We start from the raw sequence: 19061 nt of genomic DNA, 5'->3' as shown, positions 1-19061 counted from the left end.
GAATTGTCGATACATGTCACACAGATACTTTCCTTCTCTTTTTTACCTTTTCATTTTTACCTGGACTTAACATACTGTTTATTGAGGTGTTAGTAGATGAAATGACCTTTCTTTTCTTTCCTTGTCAGAAATCAAACCACACAAATTAATTAGGGGCAAAAAACCCTGTGATTTTTGATTTCCCTCCCTCCTGGTTTTCCTCTGGCCAGCATCTCAGAAACAGCCCCACTGGGTTTGCTGAGATCTGGGCAGCGATGCTATTACTGTCCCCTGGGACTCCAGAATGCTCTCTGCTTACTACTGATGCAAGATTCAAGATGATATTCATGAACCACGGGGTGTGTGGCAGAGGGGATAGTTTTCTTGATGATAACTGTTTCCTTCTTTGGCTAAGAAAAGTCAAGAGAGCAATTTGTTTAATCATTTGGAATATCTTTCTGTTCTTCTTTTCATCTTTGAACACATGTCAGCTACCCCTATCAGATGTCCCTTTCTCTGAATCAAAAGAGTGTCCTGGAACCTGTACTCAGGGCAGGAAACTCCCAGCTATTATTCTGAGTGTAAGTAACATAGGAAGGGGAAGTTATGAGAAAAGAATATTAAAATGTGAGTAAATAGCAATCTACTCTGATTTCATTCCAAGCTGGTTTGCATGCAAATGAGATGAATGAGTTTATAGAATTTTAGAGATTTTTTAACACCAAGGCAAAGAACTTTTCTCCCCCATGTGTCCTCAGAATTGCACCTTTGAAATACAGTCCATGGTTTCTTTTTCACTAAGACCTTAACTTGCTTTACATCTAGTACATTAGGTAATGTATCCTGACAGTTTTGTATAATCCTACTGAATTATGGAAGAGCAGGCATTGGACTTTTCAACTTTCTGATTCAGGAACAGGTCCATGGAAAGAAGAGTTGACTCACCCCAATCACGTGGTCATCAGCCAGGACTACTTCCTGGATCTCTTTACTCCCTATCCAGGGTGCCAACCTCTCAACACATTCTTCATCTGATTCTGTTTAGAGTTTACTAACAACTCAACTACTGTTAACTCAGATCTAATGATTCTGAGATTCTTTGCATCAGCTTTGTAGTACTTTATCACAAGGTGTTTCCCATCACATGCTGCAGGTAGAGATGAATCCAGAACTTAACTTCTTAGTTTCTCTATTGACATCCAATATTAACCTGGTTTTGTGAAGAAAAGAAATTGAACTTGGTGGGATGAATTCATAATTAAAACAACTAGAAAAAATGCCCTTCTGATATTTACATTTTCTCCCTGTTGTGTATACTCAGTTAGTTCTTGGTTTAATTAATCACAAAAGATTTAAGAAAAAATTTTTTAAGAAAATTTGTTTTGTGGGACACTGAGATGTAATTTATTTCCCTCTCTTTACAAAAAAAAAAGTTCCCCTCCTGGGGCTTCCCTGGTGGCTCAGTGGTTGAGAGTCCGCCTGCTGATGCAGGGGACTTGGGTTCGTGCCCTGGTCCGGGAGGACCCCACATGCTGCGGAGCGGCTGGGCCCGTGAGCCATGGCCGCTGAGCCTGCGCGTCCGGAGCCTGTGCTCCACAACGGGAGAGGCCACAACAGTGAGAGGCCTGCGTACAGCAAAAAAAAAAAAAAGTTCCCCCCCTATTCAATTTAGTGCATAAAATATAGATGCATTTAGAGTTCTTTTAAATCCTCACTTGCCAGGAACATGTTCCAAGGTTGAATAGTAAAGGTTGAATGAAATATTTTATTTTCTGAAACAAATTTATGTTATTCGATAAAGGAATTATTTTTATGGCAAATTTATTGTGGGCTAGGGCCAGGTATTTTATTTTCTATTTTAGTTCCCACTTTCCTTACCATAGTGTTGGCTGCAGAGATAAGGCTGAGTAAATAATCTTGATGACTCAGTGGAATTGCCTTGTACGTCATCCCACCTTCACAGCACCCATGTTAAAGGGTGATTGTGAGGCATAAATGAGGATTAAATCATAGGGCACCTAGCACCATGCCTGGCACCTGGTAGATGCTGAACAAAGGACCCCAGTGCTGACTTATTTGTGTACTTAGGCTGGAAAGGAAGGAACCCCTTTGCTTCTGCCAGTTGTAATCACAGGCCCCTCGGTCCCACAGCTTCTCCTTTTCATTTCTGGACCAGGCTTTGTGCTAATTCACTTATCCAGATGTTTCCTGCCTCTTTGTACAAGAAGTATATAGCTCTGTCCCTTTAGCTGTCATTGCCAGGAGGGAAAACCTGGGCACCCAAAAGAAGTCTCCTGGAGGCTAGTTTTCCTACGGTCACTCTCTCAGTCAGATTCTTCATTTGGTCGATGTAGTCACATTTGAAATTCTTACCTCAGAGCTCTTACCTACAAAATGTCCACACATGCAAATAGTAGCATTTACTAGATTATTTTGCCATCATTCCCCATATCAGGGAGACCATCTGACATTTCATTTGCTGATTTGTTTGGGGCAGCCCCTATGTTGTATCTACGAGCTCACACCCATCAGATTCATCAACACACCAAAGTGATGGCCACACTAGTACGTCACTAGTGGAAAAACTGGTTGAGGCTACGTTCATTTCCTAGAGCTGCGATAACAAAGCACCACAAATTAGGTGGCTAAAAAACACAAAAATGTATTCTCTCACAGTTCTGGAGGCAAGAAGTCCAAAATCAAGGTTGTCGGCAGGCCCGTTCCTCTAAGGCTCTAGAGAAGAATCCTTCCTTGCTTGTTTCCTGGCTTCCTTGGCTTATAGCTGCATCACTACCATTTCTGCCTATTGTCCTAACTGTCTTCTCTATGTGTGTGTCTTTGTTTTCTTATAAGGACACCAGTCATTGGATTAGGGCCCACCCTTAGCCAGTATGACCTCATTTTAATTAATTACATCTGCAAAGAGCCTATTTCCAAATAAGGTCACATTCTGAGATCCTGGGTGGACATGAGTTTTTTGGGAAATACTATTCAAGCCAGTTCAAGGTCATCACTGAATTAGCTTCCTCACAGTGCTGAGCATTTAGCTTTGTGTCCCCTCAGGCACTCACTAAATGCCAATAAATGATTCCATACTTTAGGGCACAAGTATCTGCAAGAGGTTGTACATGTAGTCTCTGGCCTTGGGACCAACTCCTGTCTGACTGGAAAGAAAGGATATATATGGTTGAAAAGGTGGCCAAGGGTCATCCTTGGTCCTGTTCAGAGCAATCCCCCTACCGTCTTCCCTTTGGAGGCAGAGTAGCCTCCACACAGGCATGTGTCCTGGATGACAGTAACGTAGGTACACCTGTCCTTCATCACTGCTCTACAGGGCATGTGCCCTCGGCCACCACAGGATGGGTCTCAAGCATTGAGATGTCTGATCCCATCACAAGCGTGGTCCTGAGAAAGTTTATGCAAGATGTCCTGGATGATAGTAGCCCATCTCTTCCAACTCATCTCAAAAGACCCAGTGATTCCCTCTAGTGACCTTCAGTGATGACAGGCTTACTGGAAAAGGCAACCATATAGCCTCAGGAAGAGTCAGAACAATGACAGGACAGGGTTCGTGGGTGTGAGAGCTAAACAATTCCAGGATCCACAGCAACTCTAGGACTTTGGCCTGGGAGGGAGCTGGGGTTCTCACCTGTGTGCTCTGCCTATACGTGCCAGGTATGTCCTCTCCCCTCACCGGCCGCTGACTGGTTCTTTCCCTCCATTGGTGTCTTTTCCTCTTCCTCATAGTTTCTGATGACTTACCTTCTTTATTGCTCTGCTCCCTTATCATTTATTCCACCTCCAGCCCTATAAAGCATCTCACAGCTACAACTCTTGCTGCTTACTGCTTCCTCCTTAGTTCTCCTCAGTTCAGACAGGGATCAGATTGGCCATCTGGCACGTCTTTTATACACCGGGCCTCTGTAGTCAGGGGCTGGCCCGTCTCTGGATTCACATCCTTTGGCCAATTGCTTACTAAGGTTCAAACAGCTGTGGCTGTGGGAGGGATGAGAAGTGCAGAGGCTGTAAAGGACAAAAACGTCGCTGCCTAGGGTGGCCTCTTCCGCCTCTACAGCCCACGGCCTTGGCAGACACCTTAACTCACATCGCCCAGCCCTCTGCAGGTCATCAGAGTGTACACCTGGGCTTGTTCTCCCGCTCCCCCATCCTTCTGGCCTCTTTCAGAATTGCTTTTAAAAGCTGTACTATGAAATGATGCCTCCACATTCCCCAGATGTGTTATTAGAAACAGCTTTACCTAAAATCCATTCTGGGATGCGGTTGAAGGTGGGCTCAGTATTTGACACAGTGACCCTTTATGAAGACCCATGGGAGAAATTTCTCTCACGTCTTATTAACAAATTGCCATGCTTTCCCTTAACAACTGGTTTGGGTATGTCTTCGGACATAATGAGTCATATAACTCACCAGATTTCCCTCTGTACTGCCTGCCAGAAGGTCAAAGTCTAGTCTGCAGCAAGTTTACATGCTTTATATTGTATGGGTTTTATGTACATCCTCTTCATCTTACTGTTGTAATCTCTATTTTTTTTCTTCAGCCTGATTTCCTTGGTTATTTTCTGTCTGCCTATAATGTATATATTTTTATAAGATGTATCTAATTTTTGAAATGGGGTGAAATATAAATACATTTTTAAATAGAAACTGATTACAATCATTCCTGTGGCAAATGTTAAACATCAACTTTTGCCAGCTGCCTTGACTAAACATATTTCCTGTACTCTATAGGTCTGAATTGTACAAATTGAATGGGTGTAAAGGAGAAAGCAATCACTGAGGGCTGGGGTGTTTCCATTTGAGTGGGTGCAGGAAGGATGTGGATAGAGTGAAAAACTCCTCACTGGTCCTCGTGGACCCATCACCCATCTGTCTTGGGGTGCAGTCAAGCTAAGCCTGTGCACGCAGCAGCGGAAGCATCGTGCTTTTAGGAGAGAAGGCCTTGTGACTGGAGCTCTTATTCCTCACTGAGGATTTTTTATTCACTACATTTAACACATGTAAATTTTACAAAGCAAAAAGAGAAAAATAGCTCTGAAAATATGACACAAGCACCATAGAAATGACTAGAGTTTATTGCCCTTGAAGTTTTTGTTTGACTTTCAGATATAAAGTCATTCATTTTTTTAAAGGTATTCACAGTTTGTTCAATATAAATAAGTTATAAAATGCACATATGTCTAGTAATAATTATCAGAAATTGTAGGGCTTTATCTCAGCTAGATGTAACTCAGGGAAATGTCTCTGTCCTGGTCCTGTTCAAATAATTTTTCCTTTTGGTGTTTGATTCAGAGAAATAAAGTCTTGATTATCTACTTTAAGTGATATAATTCTTGAAAAATACCAGACAAAATACCACATTTCTAGTTCATCACACTCTACTACTTTTAGAGAGAGCTCAGAGAAGGCCAGGTCACTTCATTTGGACTTTGAACCAGACATATGATTGTGGAAGGAGACATAGTGTGTGCCTTAGAGCCTAAAAGATTTGTCATTTGGAATTATCTTTGCACCGTTCACTCACTCTGAAAAATGCAGAGTTGAATGTCATTACCATTTCCATTACAGTGTTATGAAGATTAGGTCATACTAAGCTTTCTCCTTTCAGAACAAACCTCATGTTCTCAGGTTCTCATATACCTGAAGGAGAGGTTAGGATACAGATGGAATACATGGGTTACCAAAGATCCATAATGTAGCAAAGATTCTGGCTGTCCCGAACATAATTAAAATATTAATTCCTTGGCCTTTTTAAGTAGTGTCTTGTATCAAAAACAAAGAAGAAGAAATGGAATTCTGCTAGCTAAAATTAATTGCAAGACAAAAATATTGGAGGACCAATATCCTCAGTTCAAAGTATTGCTAACATACTTTGTGTTTATTACCTTATACAGCTGCACTATTTCCTTATATAACTGATGCCATGCTCAGTGAAGCTCACAAAATTGTAGTTTTGATTAGTGACAGATTAGCCTGACTGGCACTTATAAGACTGTAAACTTCAAATAAGCATGGTTTGTAATTTGAAAACAGACCCCTAAGAGTTCTTTCCTGTCAAGTAATTTAACAGCTTCTTTTTGTGTGTGTCTGTGTTTCCCAAAGGATGATATCAGAAAACTGGGCAAGCTGTTGATGCATGGCTCTTTCAACGTCTGGACGGTTCACAAGGAGCGTTATAAGATGAAGGATTTAATTCGATTTAAGCCCAGCCAGAGGCAAATCTATCTATTTGAACAGGGAATAGTGTTCTGTAAGATACGAATGGAGCCCAGTGACCAGGGCCTGTCTCCTCACTACAGCTTTAAGAAGTCTATGAAGGTAAAGGGGTCCTATTGCACTTGGGAGTCAGCACAACCCTATGGAGAGAAATGCTGTTATCCGTATTTTACAGATAAGGAAACTGAGGTGAGGTTAACTTGCCAAATGCCACACAACAGAGCGAGAATCCACACACAGGCCTGATTCCAGAGTCAGAGCTTGTAATCAGCCACTAGACAGGGCCAGCGCTGGCACAGAGGTGCCTTTGTGCTGGATGGAGAAAAAGGACCCAATGGTAGCCTGTCTGGACAAACTAATTGAAAAGTACCCTCTTTCCTCCAGGCAGAGGATTGAACGCCTTGGAGATTAGAGCATGGGCTGGATTTCATCTTCTCAACCACGCATCTTTGCATGCAAGTGTAGGCAACATCCTGACCCTGGGGGTGTAGGAACCCATGTTAGAAATATTTCATAGCTAGCAATCACACGCACACACACACGTGCTCTTGTGATTAAAATTGGTAGTTTATTCATAGTACTTTTTGTTATTTTTGTTTCTTAATGGATACAAATTCAGTTACTACTATGTAGAGATTTGTGAAATACTCAGGTATTAAAGGAGAGATAATCTTTTTGCTTAAAGTTGAAGGCTACAGCTCTGCATATGGAAACATATAGTCTGTCTTGTCCTCTGAAACAGACAAGACAAATGACACTGTACCAGATTATGTCTTATGCTCCTTGGGGCTCTTAACAGAGGACAGCAAAACACTTGGAAGGAAGATGGAAGAAGAGAGCAATCAAGGGTAGCAAAGATTAGAGTGGCTGACAGGGATAATTTTTTTAAATCAGAAAAGATGGTATAGAAAATTTTCTTCTTTCTTTACAATAGTTAATGACACTTTCAATTCGCCAACTTGGAAGGGGGAGCAACAGAAAGTTTGAAATTGCCAACCAAAATGGACTTGAGAAATACATCCTACAGGTAAAATTCATGCCTTCCCCATGGGTGTCCTTTCCCCTTTCCCTATTGTGTTCCCATCACTCAACCCGTGTTTTCTGTCACATTCTAAAGGTCACCCAGAGAATAAAAGTCCTGTCCAATTAATGCACCAGGTGATCTGATACTCATGGTATTTTCTTATTTGTAATTGCAGGCAGCTTCAAAAGAAACCAGAGATTGTTGGTTTTCAGAAATAAGTAAATTATTGCTGGAACAACAAAGCAATATTAAAGGTAAGGTTACCCTTGCTGACTTTAGTCTGGAGAGTTATACTGATTCCAGCTTTGTAGTGGGTATGGAGATTGGGGATGCTGTTAAAGAAAATGCTTTGCCTAGAAAATAACTGTGGGCACATTTTCATAGTACCTGGAAGCACCTGTGGATGCTTTAGATTGTGTGTGGGTTTTTGTGGTTGTGTGCATGTCCCTTTTACACATACTCCCACATACCCAATGGCCAAAATCCAATTTTCTCAATCAAAAGTCAACAATCTGCAGCCCAGAGGAGGGTCCTCGCAAGAAGTCAACCATGCTGGCACCCTCCTCTCAAACTTCCAACCTCCAGAACTGTGAGAAATAAACTTCAGTCATTTTTAAGCCACCCAGTCTATGGTATTTTGTTATAGCAGCCCAAATCAAGACAGGCTTGATGAAAATCAGTTGGCCATAGATATAGAATTCTCTGCTGACAGTCTTTTCCTTTTAGCACTTTTGTCATCCCACTGTTTTGTGGCCTCCATAGTTTATGATAAGAATTAAGCTATTTATCTTATTAAAGATTCTTTGCATGTGACAAATTGCTTTTCTCTTGCTGCTTTCCAGATTCTCTTGTCTTTTTTTTTTTTTTAATTAAAGGGTAATTGACCTACAAAACTATGTTTGTTCCAGGTGCTCAACACCTGGAATTCAGTATTTCTATACACAAAGTATTGCTATAATTTATGTCAAAAAGTATACTGCCTGGGACTTCCCTGGTGGTCCAGTCCACTCTGCACTTCCGCTGCAGTGGGCACGGGTTCAATCCCTGGTCGGGAAACTGAGATCCCACATGCCACACGGCACAGGGAAAAAAAAAAAGTATACTGCCTATGTTTTCTTTCAGGAGTTTTATGGCTTCGGGTCGTACATTTAAGTCTTTAATTCATTTTGAGTTTATTTTTGTATATGGTATGAGAAAGTAGTCCAATTTGATGCCTTCGTATGTAGCTGTCCAGTTTTCCCAACACCATTTATTGGAGACACTGTTTTTTCCGCATTGTATATTCTTTCTCGCCTCCTTTGTCATAGATTAATTGCCCACATAAGTGTGGGTTTATTTCTGGGCTCTCTATTCTATTCCATTGATCTATGTGTCGGTTTTTGCGCCACTACCATATTGTTTTGATTACTGTATCTTTATAGTATAGTTTGAAATCATGGCTCATGATACTCCCAGCTTTGTTCTTCTTTCTCAAGATTGTTTTGGCTATTCAGGATCTTTTGTTTCCCTACAAATTTGGAATTATTTCTTCTACTTCTGTGAAAAATGCCATTGGTATTTTGATAGGAATTGCATTGAATCTGTAGATTGTCTTGGGGAGCATGGTCATTTTAACAATATTGATTCTTCCAATCCATGAGCATGGTATAATTTTCCATTTGTTTGTGTTGTCCTCAATTTCTTTCATCAATATCTTATAGTCTTCTCTCCTTGGTTAGATTTATTCCTAGATATTTTATACTTTTTGATGCAATTGTAAATTAGATTTTTTTTCTTGGTTTCTCTTTCTGATAGGTCATTGTTAGTGTATAGAAATGCAAAAGATTTGTGTATATTACTTTCATATCCTGCAACTTTATGTAACTAGTTTCTTTCCCCTTGCTGCTTTTAAGATTCTCTCTTTATTGTTATTTTTTACCAATTTAATTACAACATGACTTAGTGTGGATCTCTTTGGGTTTACCTTGTTTGGGACTCTCTGTGCTTCCTGGACCTGATGTCTGTTTCCTTCCCCAGGCTAGGGAAGTTTTCAGCTATTATATCTTCAAATAAGTTATCTGCCTCTTTCTCCCTCTCTTCTCTTTCTGGAACCCCTATAGTGCAAATGTTAACATGCTTGATGCTGTCCCAGAGGTCTCTTAAAGTATCCTCATTTTTTACAATTCCTTTTCTTTTTTCTGGTCAGCTTGGGTGATTTCCAGTATTCTGTCTTCCAGTTTGCTGATCTGCTCCTCTGTATCATCTAATCTACTGTTGATTCCTTCTAGTGTATATTTTGTTTTAATTATTGTATTCTTCAGCTCTGTTTGGTTCTTTATATTTTCTAACTCTATAAAAATTTCTCTCTGTGTTCATCTATTTTTCTTTTGGGCTCATTGAGCATTTTATGATCATTACCTTGAGCTCTTTATTGGGTAGATAAGTAATAAGTATTCCTTAATATTTCTTCTGGGGTTTTATCTTGTTCCTTCATTTGGAACATATTCCTCTGTCACCTCATTTTGCCTAATTCTCTGTTTTTATTTTTATATATTCTAGGTAAGTCAGTTACGTTTCCCAATGTCAGAGAAGTGGCCTTATGTAGGAGATGTTCTTTGGGGCCCAACAGCCCGCTTCTCTTTGGTCACCAATGTGCTCTAGGGTTGCCTCCTATGTGGGCTGTGTGGACCCTTCTGTTGTGATGAGGCTGACTACTGTAAGCACACTTGTAAGCAGGGCTGGCCCCCACCCCAGTTGGCTGCAAGGCTCTGCCTCTTGGAGGAGGCTGCCTACCTGCTGGTAAGCAATGCTTGGTCCTGGCATAACTGGCTACGCAGCTCAGGGGTTCCCAGGACTAGTGCCGGCCCATTGGTGAGTGGGTCTGGGTCCCGGGCCTTCTGGTGGGTGGGGCTAGATCTCTGAATGGCTGGAGGCTCATGGGGTCCTAGGGCATCAGGCCTGCTGCTGGGTGGGGCTGTGTCCCAGTACTAATCATCTAGAGGGAGGATTCCAAAGTGGCACTTGCCAGCACCAGTGTCATCATGGTAGAATGAGCTCCTAAAGATGGCTGCTGCCAGCATCTATATTCCCAGGGGGAGTCCCAGTTGCCTCCTACCTCTCTGGGAAGCTCTCCAAGATTATCAAGTGGGTCTGACCCAGGCTCCTTTCAAACTATTTCTTCTGCCCTGGGTCTTGGACCATGTGAGATTTTGTGCATGCTCTTTAAAAGTAGAGCCTCTGTTTCCTAGAGCCCTCTAACTTTCCCGAAAGTAATCCGCACTGGCCTTCAAAGCCAGACACTCTGGGGGCTCATCTTCCCGGTGCAGGACCACTGAGCTGGGGTGCTCAACGTGGGACTTGTACCTCTTGCTCCTTAAGGAAAACTTATGCAATTGTGATTATACTCCCGTTTGTGGGTTGCCTACACTGCTTTTGACTATACTGCTTCTCTGCCCCTCCTACCCATCTCATTGTGATTCCTTCTTTATATCTTTCATGGTGGAAAATCTTTTCTGCTAATCTTCAGGTGGTTCTCATCAATAGTTGCTCTGTAAATAGTTTTAATTTTGGTGTGGCCATGAAAGGAGGTGAGCTTACAGTCTTCCTACTCTGCCATCTGGGCTGTCTCTCCTTTCTTTGTCTTTTGACAATTTTGACAGTATAGGTTTGGGTCTCTGAGTTTTTATTTCTTGGAGTTTGTAGATCATCTTGGATATATAGATTAGCATTTTTCATCAAAGTCTGGAAGTCTTTGCCCATTCTTTCTTTAAGTATTCTTTCAGTCCCTTTTTTCTTTCCTCTGGCATTTCCATTATGCTTGATATACTTGGTATGTTGATATGCTTGTTGGTGTCCTGTAGGTCTTTAAGTCTCTGTTCATTTTTTTTTCATTCTTTTTCTTTCTCTTCCTCAAATTGGATAGTTTCAATTGACCCATATCTGAGTTCTCTGATTCTTTCTCCTGCCTGCTCAAATCTGCTATTGAGGCACTCTAGTGAATTTTTCATTTCAGTTATTATACTTTTCAACCCCAAATATCTATTTGGCCCTTTTTAAATATAATTTCTCTCTATTTATATTCTCTATTTGATGAGATTTTGTTTTCATACTTTTCTTCAGTTCTTTATGTATGGTTTCCTTTCATTCTAAACTTTTTTTTAAAGCTGTTTTAAAGCCTTGGTCGAAGAAGTGCAATATCTTGGCTTCCTCGGGGACAGTTTCTATTGACTGCTTTTTTTTCTGTGTATGGGCTATACTTTCTTGTTTCTCTGCACATGTCATAATTTTTCTTTGAAAACTGGACATTTAAAATAACATAATGTGGCAACCCTGGAAATCAGATTCTCCTCCATCTCCAGTGTTTGCTATTGTTGCTATTTGTTGTTGTTGTTTTTGTTTTTGTTTGTTTACTTACTGACTTTTCTGAAACAATTCTATAAAATCTGTATTCGTGGTCATGTGTAGCCACTGAAGTCTCTGCTTGGTTCATGGCTGGACAGAGATTTCCTTAAACACCTGAAACCAACAAGCATTCCAGTCTTTGCCAAGGGGCTCTGTGGATTTTTGTTTTTTATAAGTTTATTTATTTATTTATATTTTATTTTTTGGCTGCATTGGGTCTCCATTGTTGCACACGGGCTTTCTCTAGTTGCGGCAAGTGGGGGCTACTCTTCGTTGCAGTGTGCAGGCTTCTCATTGTGGTGGCTTCTCTTGTTGCGGAGCACGGGCTCTCGGTGTGTGGGCTTCAGTAGTTGTGGCACACGGGCTCAGTAGTTGTGGCTCGTGGGCTCTAGAGCTCAGGTTCAGTAGTTGTGGCACACGGGCTTAGTTGCTCTGCAGCATGTGGGATCTTCCCAGACCAGGGCTCGAACCCATGTCCCCTGCATTGGCAGACAGATTCTTAATCACTGCACCACCAGGGAAGTCCCTCTACGTGGATTCTGAAGCACACCTTCAATATTCAGCCAGACAGGTGACAATTCCACGTTAGCCTTCAATTCCTGTTTGTGCAGAGCCTCAAGATCAGCCAAGGTGAGAGCATAAGCCCTGCTAAGATTTTTCCTGGTCATGTGCACCATGGACTTCTAGATTCTCAGGACTATTTGGAGTTTTTCAAAACCACTATGGATATCTTATTCTAACCACTATGGATATCTTATTCTTAAGTTTTTCCTTTTAAACTTTTTGATTAGCCTATTTTTGCCCCAGCTGATATCCAGTGCCTCAAGCAGCCAAGAAGTTAAACAATCACCCTGGACATTTTCTACAAATGCCCCTGGAGAAAAGGCTTTTCACACTGAGCAAGCTCTTAGTTGGGTTAATAAAGACAGCCTTGCAAGTAGGATATTCCAGGGAATCCCCAGACAACTCAAATAATGACAGTCTACTGGGAATGAGACTTTGAAGGAGCTCCAACCCTGTTCTGTCCCTTCCTACAGGTGCCAGCTTGCTAATTTTCACCATGATTGCAGGCTGTTGGCTTCCAAGGCCACCACCAAGAAGGAGGGGTGAGATGGGACTAGGGCAACTAAGACACCACAGAGCTCACTGGTCATACTGAGATTCATCCATTCTTCTTGAATTAATGCTCTCCTGATTGCCTTTGTTTAATTTCCAGCATTCTGAAAATATTGTGTCTGACTATTTTTATCAGTTTTTTCCATGCTTTCATTGAGGAGAGAATTTTTGGAGGGCTTTTTTTTTCCCTGCACCATTTTCACAGATGTCACTCACTGTATTCCCTTTAATCATTAAAAATCATCTCTGAGTAGGCTTTACCCTTTCACATTTGTCTTCTCAAGTGATATTAGATAGGAAAATCCACAACAAGCTTCATCAATTGAGTTCTAATATTTCCTTCGGGTAATGTTGCTAGGGTTAAGAGATGCTAGTCTCATGTGGAAAACCTATCTCCTATCATTTATACTGGCAACGATTTTTGTTGTTTACTAAGAAAAATTATGTAAGTGTGAAAAGATAACTTTGTCTTCAGAGACTTAGCAGGAATGAAATCATTTCACGCTCTTTCTGTGTCTTCTCTGATCATGAACTAGTCAGGAGGATGTGAGGGTGGGTGTGCGTCCAAAGATGAAGAGAAAGATAAGAAATGTGATTGGAAAAACCACCACATTGGTTTTCAGTTACAATCAAGTGGCCTAATTTCTCGATTTACACTGTAGGCCTCTGCCAGGAAATGGTAACAAGATCATGTAGTTAATTTTAATTTACATAAAGGTAAGATTGGAAAAAAACTATGATTTAATTTTGTTTTTGAACTATTAATAGTAGGCTAAATATGTGTTATGGTAATGGAATATGCGTGCTCTGGGGGCATAGTACAGAAACATGTAACAACCCTAGTAGAAAAAGTTACTTATTTTCCCCAGAAACAAACATTCTAATAACAATATTGTTCTAGAAATCCTTACTCCCTAGACCAGTGTTTCACAAAGGGTGGTTTAGGGACAGCCTGCAGTGGAATTACTTGAAGAGCTTGGGTCAAATGCATATTTCTGGGTCCTAGCCTAGAACTGTAGAATTAGGATAACTAGGGCTTATACCTGAGAATATGCATTGTAGCTTATTAAAGTTTCTGGGCAGAGGCCTTAAACTACAATTTTTTTTTTCCTTTTTTTTGCGATACACGGGCCTCTCACTGCTGTGGCCTCTCCCGTTGTGGAGCACAGGCTCTGGATGCGCAGGCTCAGCAGCCATGGCTCACGGGCCCAGGCGCTCATGGCATGTGGGATCTTCCCGGACCGGGGCACAAACCCGTGTCCTCTGCATCGGCAGGCAGACTCTCAACCACTGCGCCACCAGGGAAGCCCAAACTACAATTTTTAAAACAGTTTTATTGAAAAAAAATACAGCTTTATTGAGGTATAATTGACATAATAAATTGCACATATTTAAAGTATACAATTTGATAAATTTTGACATATGTACATACCTGTGAAAGCATCACACAATCAAGATAATGAACACTTCTTTCACCGCCAAAATTTTCCTCATGTCTCTTTTTATTACCTTTCTCTTGCCCCTCTCTTACCCCCCTACAGCTCTCCAGGTGATTACTGAGCTCATTTCTATTGCTATAGATTACTTTGATTTTTCTAAAATTCCATAAAGAAAATATATAGCATGTACTTTTTTTGGCCTAGTTTCTCTCACCTAGCTTTTTTTTTTTTTTTAATTTATTTTTGGCTGCGTTGGGTCTTTGTGGCTGCACGTGGGCTTTCTCTAGTTGCAGTGAACACCCTTTGTTGTGGTGCACGGGTTTCTCATTGCAGTAGCTTCTCTTGTTGTGGAGCACAGGCTCTAGGTGCACGGACTTCAGTAGTTGTGGCACGTGGGCTCTAGAGCTCAGGCTCAGTAGTTGTGGTGCACGGGCTTAGTTGCTCCGCGGCATGTGGAATATTCCCAGACCAGGTCTCGAACCCATGTCCCCTCTGCATCGGCAAGCGCATTCTTAACCACTGCGCCACCAGGGAAGTCCCAGCATAATTATTTTGAGACGCATTTATGTTGCTTTGTGTAGCAATAGTGCATTCCTTTTAATTGCTGTGTAGCATTCCATTGTTTGGCTATACCCCAGTTTACGTATCCATTTACCTGTTAATGAACATTTGTTTTCTTTCCACTTCTGAGGGGGCTATTCTGGATAATGCTGCTATGAACATTTGAGTACAAATCTTCTCATGGACTTAGGTTTTCACTTCTCTTGGGTAAATACTTAAGAGTGTAGTGGTTAGGCCAGATGGCAGGTGCATGATTAATTTTTTAAGAAATGGCTACGCTATTTTCCAGTGTGGTTATACCATCTTATACTCCCACAGCAGTGTATGAAAGTTCCACTTGCTCCACACCCTCGCCAGCACTTGGTATTGTCAGTCTTTTTTAATTTTAAGCCTTCTAATAGGTATGTAGTGGCATGTTACTGAGGTTTTAATTTGTTTTGATTAATGGTTGAGCGTCTTTTTATGTGCTTCTGTATCACACGTGTATCTCCTTATTTTCTTATTATTTAGTTTTGAGAGTTTTTTTTAATATATTCTAAGTACAAGTCCTTTATTGGATATATACTTTGCAAATATTGTCTTTCCATATGTAGCTTAGCTTTTCATTCTCTTAAGAGTACCTTTTTAAGGGCAGAAGATTTTAAGTTTTATGAAATACAATTTTTAAAAAATTATGGATCATACTGTTGGTGTTGTGCCTGAGAAATATTTGGCTAAAGGTCACAAAGATTTTCTCCTATGTTTTCTCCTAGATGGTTTATAGTTTAAGTTTTACATTTAGGTCTCTGATCTATTCTGAGGGGGTTTTATGGTGTATGGTATAAAGTGTCAATCAGAGTTCAATTTTGTGCACATTAATTGTTGTTCTTCTACCATTGTTGAAAAGACTCTTCTTTCACCAATTGACTCTTTATATAAGTGCATCTATTGCTGGCTGCTGTATTCTGTTTAATTGATCTATTTATCTGTCTTGACATCAATACCTTACTGTCTTGATTACTGTAGCTTTATAATGTCTTAAAATCAGATCATTTGAGTCCTTTGACATTGTTTTTCCTTTTTAAAGTTGTTTTGGCTCTTCTATATCCTTTACATTTCTGTATATATGTTTAGAATCAGCTTGTCGATTTCTATAAGAAAGCTTGCTGGGATCTTGATTGGGATTGTGTAAAATCTACAGATCAATTTGGTGAAGTGACATCTTAACAATATTGAGCTTAATCTACAATCTAGATTTTTAACTAGATCACCCTGTCCTTCCCTGCCCCACAGAAAAACACATTTGTTGTGAGGTCATGGCATTTATTCAGTTAATAATTCGGAAACACATTTCTTAAGTCTTCCTCAAGTCCCAGCACTGTGTGCTCTAGGTTGTGACAGGAATGTAAAATATAAATAAGAAGCAGAACCAGAACGCTAGCAAGTAGTTTAGATTAAAAAAAAAAAGCTGAACTGAAAGATCGGCCCAGGGGTGTGGTCCCAGCCCCTTCCTTTCACAGGCAGGCCAACTGAGGGTCAATTTCACACAGCTTTCCTGCAGCAGGACCGGGTCTCCTGAGCCTGGCTCACCAAGCAGAGTCTGATGAAATGTCACTGCGAGTGATGCCCACAGCAAGGGCTCTAGGAATTCAGAGGGGCCTCCGCGCCCTGTGGGTGAGTGAGCAGGAGTGGGGCCTTGGGCTGGTCCCCGAGAGATGAGACTCCAGGGCCGAACACAGACTCAGGGGCATCAGGCAACAGGGGAGGGAGGTTTCAGAGGCTGCCAGATCAGGAACATCAGGACCTCACCCCTGCCCAGCACTCACACCTACGCATCATCACCCCAGTTCATTCCTACACTGCCCGAGCCCACCTTCAACCACCGGGACTGCTGGGCACGATAACTCCGTGCCCTCTGGGCAAGGCCTCCGGGCCCCCAGCGACGAGGGCCTCTAAGGCGACAAGACGGACCCTGGGAGCCGCTGAGGGTGTGGAGACAGGGCCTCTGGAGACAGCCAGGCAGAAGGGGCCTGTGGCCAGAGGGAGTTACAGAGTCAGAGAGGCTCTGGGCTGGGAAGAGAAGAGTGTAACCCGACGCGTGGAATGCGGCGGCTCAAGTCAAGGAGGGCGGCTGGCCCTGTGGTTTGGGACAACCTCCTCCTGTGTGGCCTGACCCTGTGTGACAGGGAGGCCTAGGGACACTGGGAGATCAGGCTCACCGGGCAGGGGCTCTGGCGGCAGGCGGCTTCACAGGGGCAGCACGGTGCGTGGTACAAGGCAAAGTCCCTTTGTGGTACAAGGCATCGTGCTCCCGGCCGCAGGCCCATCCTAGCAACTGGGCAACTCGTGCCATCACATGGGTAATAAAGGTGGACCCACGGGGCTTCCCTGGTGGCGCAGTGGTTGAGAGTCCACCTGCCGATGCAGGGGATGCGGGTTCGTGCCCCGGTCCGGGAAGATCCCACATGCCGCGGAGCGGCTGGGCCCGTGAGCCATGGCCACTGAGCCTGCGCGTCCAGAGCCTGTGCTCCGCAATGGGAGAGGCCACAACAGTGAGAGGCCCGCGTACTGCAAAAAAAAAAAAACAACAAAAACGGCGGACCCATGAATCTTTGAAATCACAGAGCTGCCGCCAAGGGAGCATGTTCAGTGATGACTTGGAGCCTGGCTTGAGAGGTTCATGGGTAGAGTGGAAGGAAATGAGGTTGAGAGAGAAGGAGGTAAGCCTCGAGTATCAGTTTGGGTTTAATGCAGGTGGAGGCGGTGAGGGACACTGGAGGTTGAGACCTGGTGCTGTTCTCACAGCTGGGACAACACCCGAACAAAGAAGGTGATTCTCATCCTGTCCCAGAAATGCGTGATGTTTCCCTTACCAAGCCGTGTAATTTGGGCTCCGGTGGAAAAAGTGAGCATTTAATGGGCCCATTGTTTATTTCTTAATTCAGTGCTAATGGAGCTAACTGTGGAAACGTGGATGGACTGAGAATCAAGGCACACGGGACGCAGCAGGATGGGCAGAGAAGTGGGAGGGGTTGCCAAGGCCAAGTGAGCCAGGACTGCTGAGAGGTTTACCAAATTACTAAGAAAATAAGACCAAGATCTACACACTTTCATCAATTTTTATAGTATTCTGTGCGTGTACATGTGTATAAAATCAATATGTAAAATCTATTCAAATTGGCTTACATTTGAGAGTGCTGCGTTTTTTTTCTGTTTTTTTCATTTCAGGCCAAGGGAATATACAGTTTGAAGCAAGCACTAGGTGTGTACTGATTTTTTTTTTAACAAGTGTCAGATGTTGCAGATAGTTCCTGTTGATTCTACATCATTGCTTTCATTGATTTTCTTCAACACTTAGCTTATTACAAGGGATTTCCAATTAAATTTTAATTTAATTTTTCTAATTAAAATATATTAGCTCCCTGACCCCACTGCCAGCCTAGGGTATCTTTCCTAATGCTGGCTTGCTGAGTTGCAGTTGAATCATACCTGCCGTTTTGAAACTTCCCGTAAATGCCTTTGCTTCTGGCTGTTTTCTGGAACTTTCCTCTGAGGACCTCCAATTCTACTCCTATTTTCACCCTGCCTCCCACTTTGCATGTTAACTGGTTCAGCTTCCCTCTTTGCATCGGGAACTCTCCTGATCCTCGTTCGTCCTCTCTTCACTCCTCCCTGTCTGGAGGAATATACACTCACACTTCTTTCAGGTTCAGTTCTCACTGGTGCTTCTTACCCCATCTATTCCTGCCCACTTAGAAACTCTCCATCTCTGATTCCTCTCCCCCTCGAAGGCACTCAGGACGTACCCAGTAAATGCTTGTTGAATAAACCCGTAGCCTGTGATCCAGTTCAGGTACAGCCTGCTTAGTTTTTTAGGCTCATTTGGCCTGTTCCTAATAGAGGCAGCCCAGGCCCTAAAACAAAGAGATGATAGTGATGGCAAGGGGTGAGGGCTCTGGTGGACAGCTGAATCTCCCTCCTCTCTGTACCCACTCCCTTAAGGAGTACCCTATCACAGCATTTAATGTGCTGTATTATAATTTTATGATGTGTTTAAGTTTTCCTCCCCATTAGACCATGAATTTCCTCTAGGGCAGAGAGGTTGTCTTATTAGTTTTAGCTTCCCACGGGCCTCATATTATACAAGGGCCTGGCACTCATGTAAGTGGTCAGTAAATATTTAGTGAATAAACAAATTAAAAAACTGGTTGAACAATCACATCAGGCTAGCAGACCACTCTGCAAGCAGAGCTAGGAGGTGATGAGGTTTAGCTCAGGGCACATCTTATTCATCTCAGACCTCCAGTGCCTAGCAAGTGCTTATTTGTTGAGCACTTGAAATAGCTTTT

At 42.2% G+C, this 19061-nt stretch overlaps 1 protein-coding gene across 1 annotated transcript in view; it reads left to right on the top strand.

The window, feature by feature from the left end:
• MCF2L2 (MCF.2 cell line derived transforming sequence-like 2) overlaps positions 1-19061 on the top strand; it is a 196884-nt gene that overhangs the window by 164145 nt on the left and 13678 nt on the right. The window contains exons 23-26 of the mRNA XM_060149021.1: positions 6100-6315; positions 7148-7240; positions 7413-7491; positions 17941-17974. Of these exons, the coding sequence (XP_060005004.1) occupies positions 6100-6315; positions 7148-7240; positions 7413-7491; positions 17941-17974 (422 nt within the window). The remainder of the gene's footprint in view (positions 1-6099; positions 6316-7147; positions 7241-7412; positions 7492-17940; positions 17975-19061) is intronic.

Source organism: Lagenorhynchus albirostris, chromosome 5 (genome assembly GCF_949774975.1).
Source record: "Lagenorhynchus albirostris chromosome 5, mLagAlb1.1, whole genome shotgun sequence".
NCBI classification, from domain to species: Eukaryota; Metazoa; Chordata; class Mammalia; order Artiodactyla; family Delphinidae; genus Lagenorhynchus; species Lagenorhynchus albirostris.
This window is presented reverse-complemented; position numbering and strand designations above follow the sequence as displayed.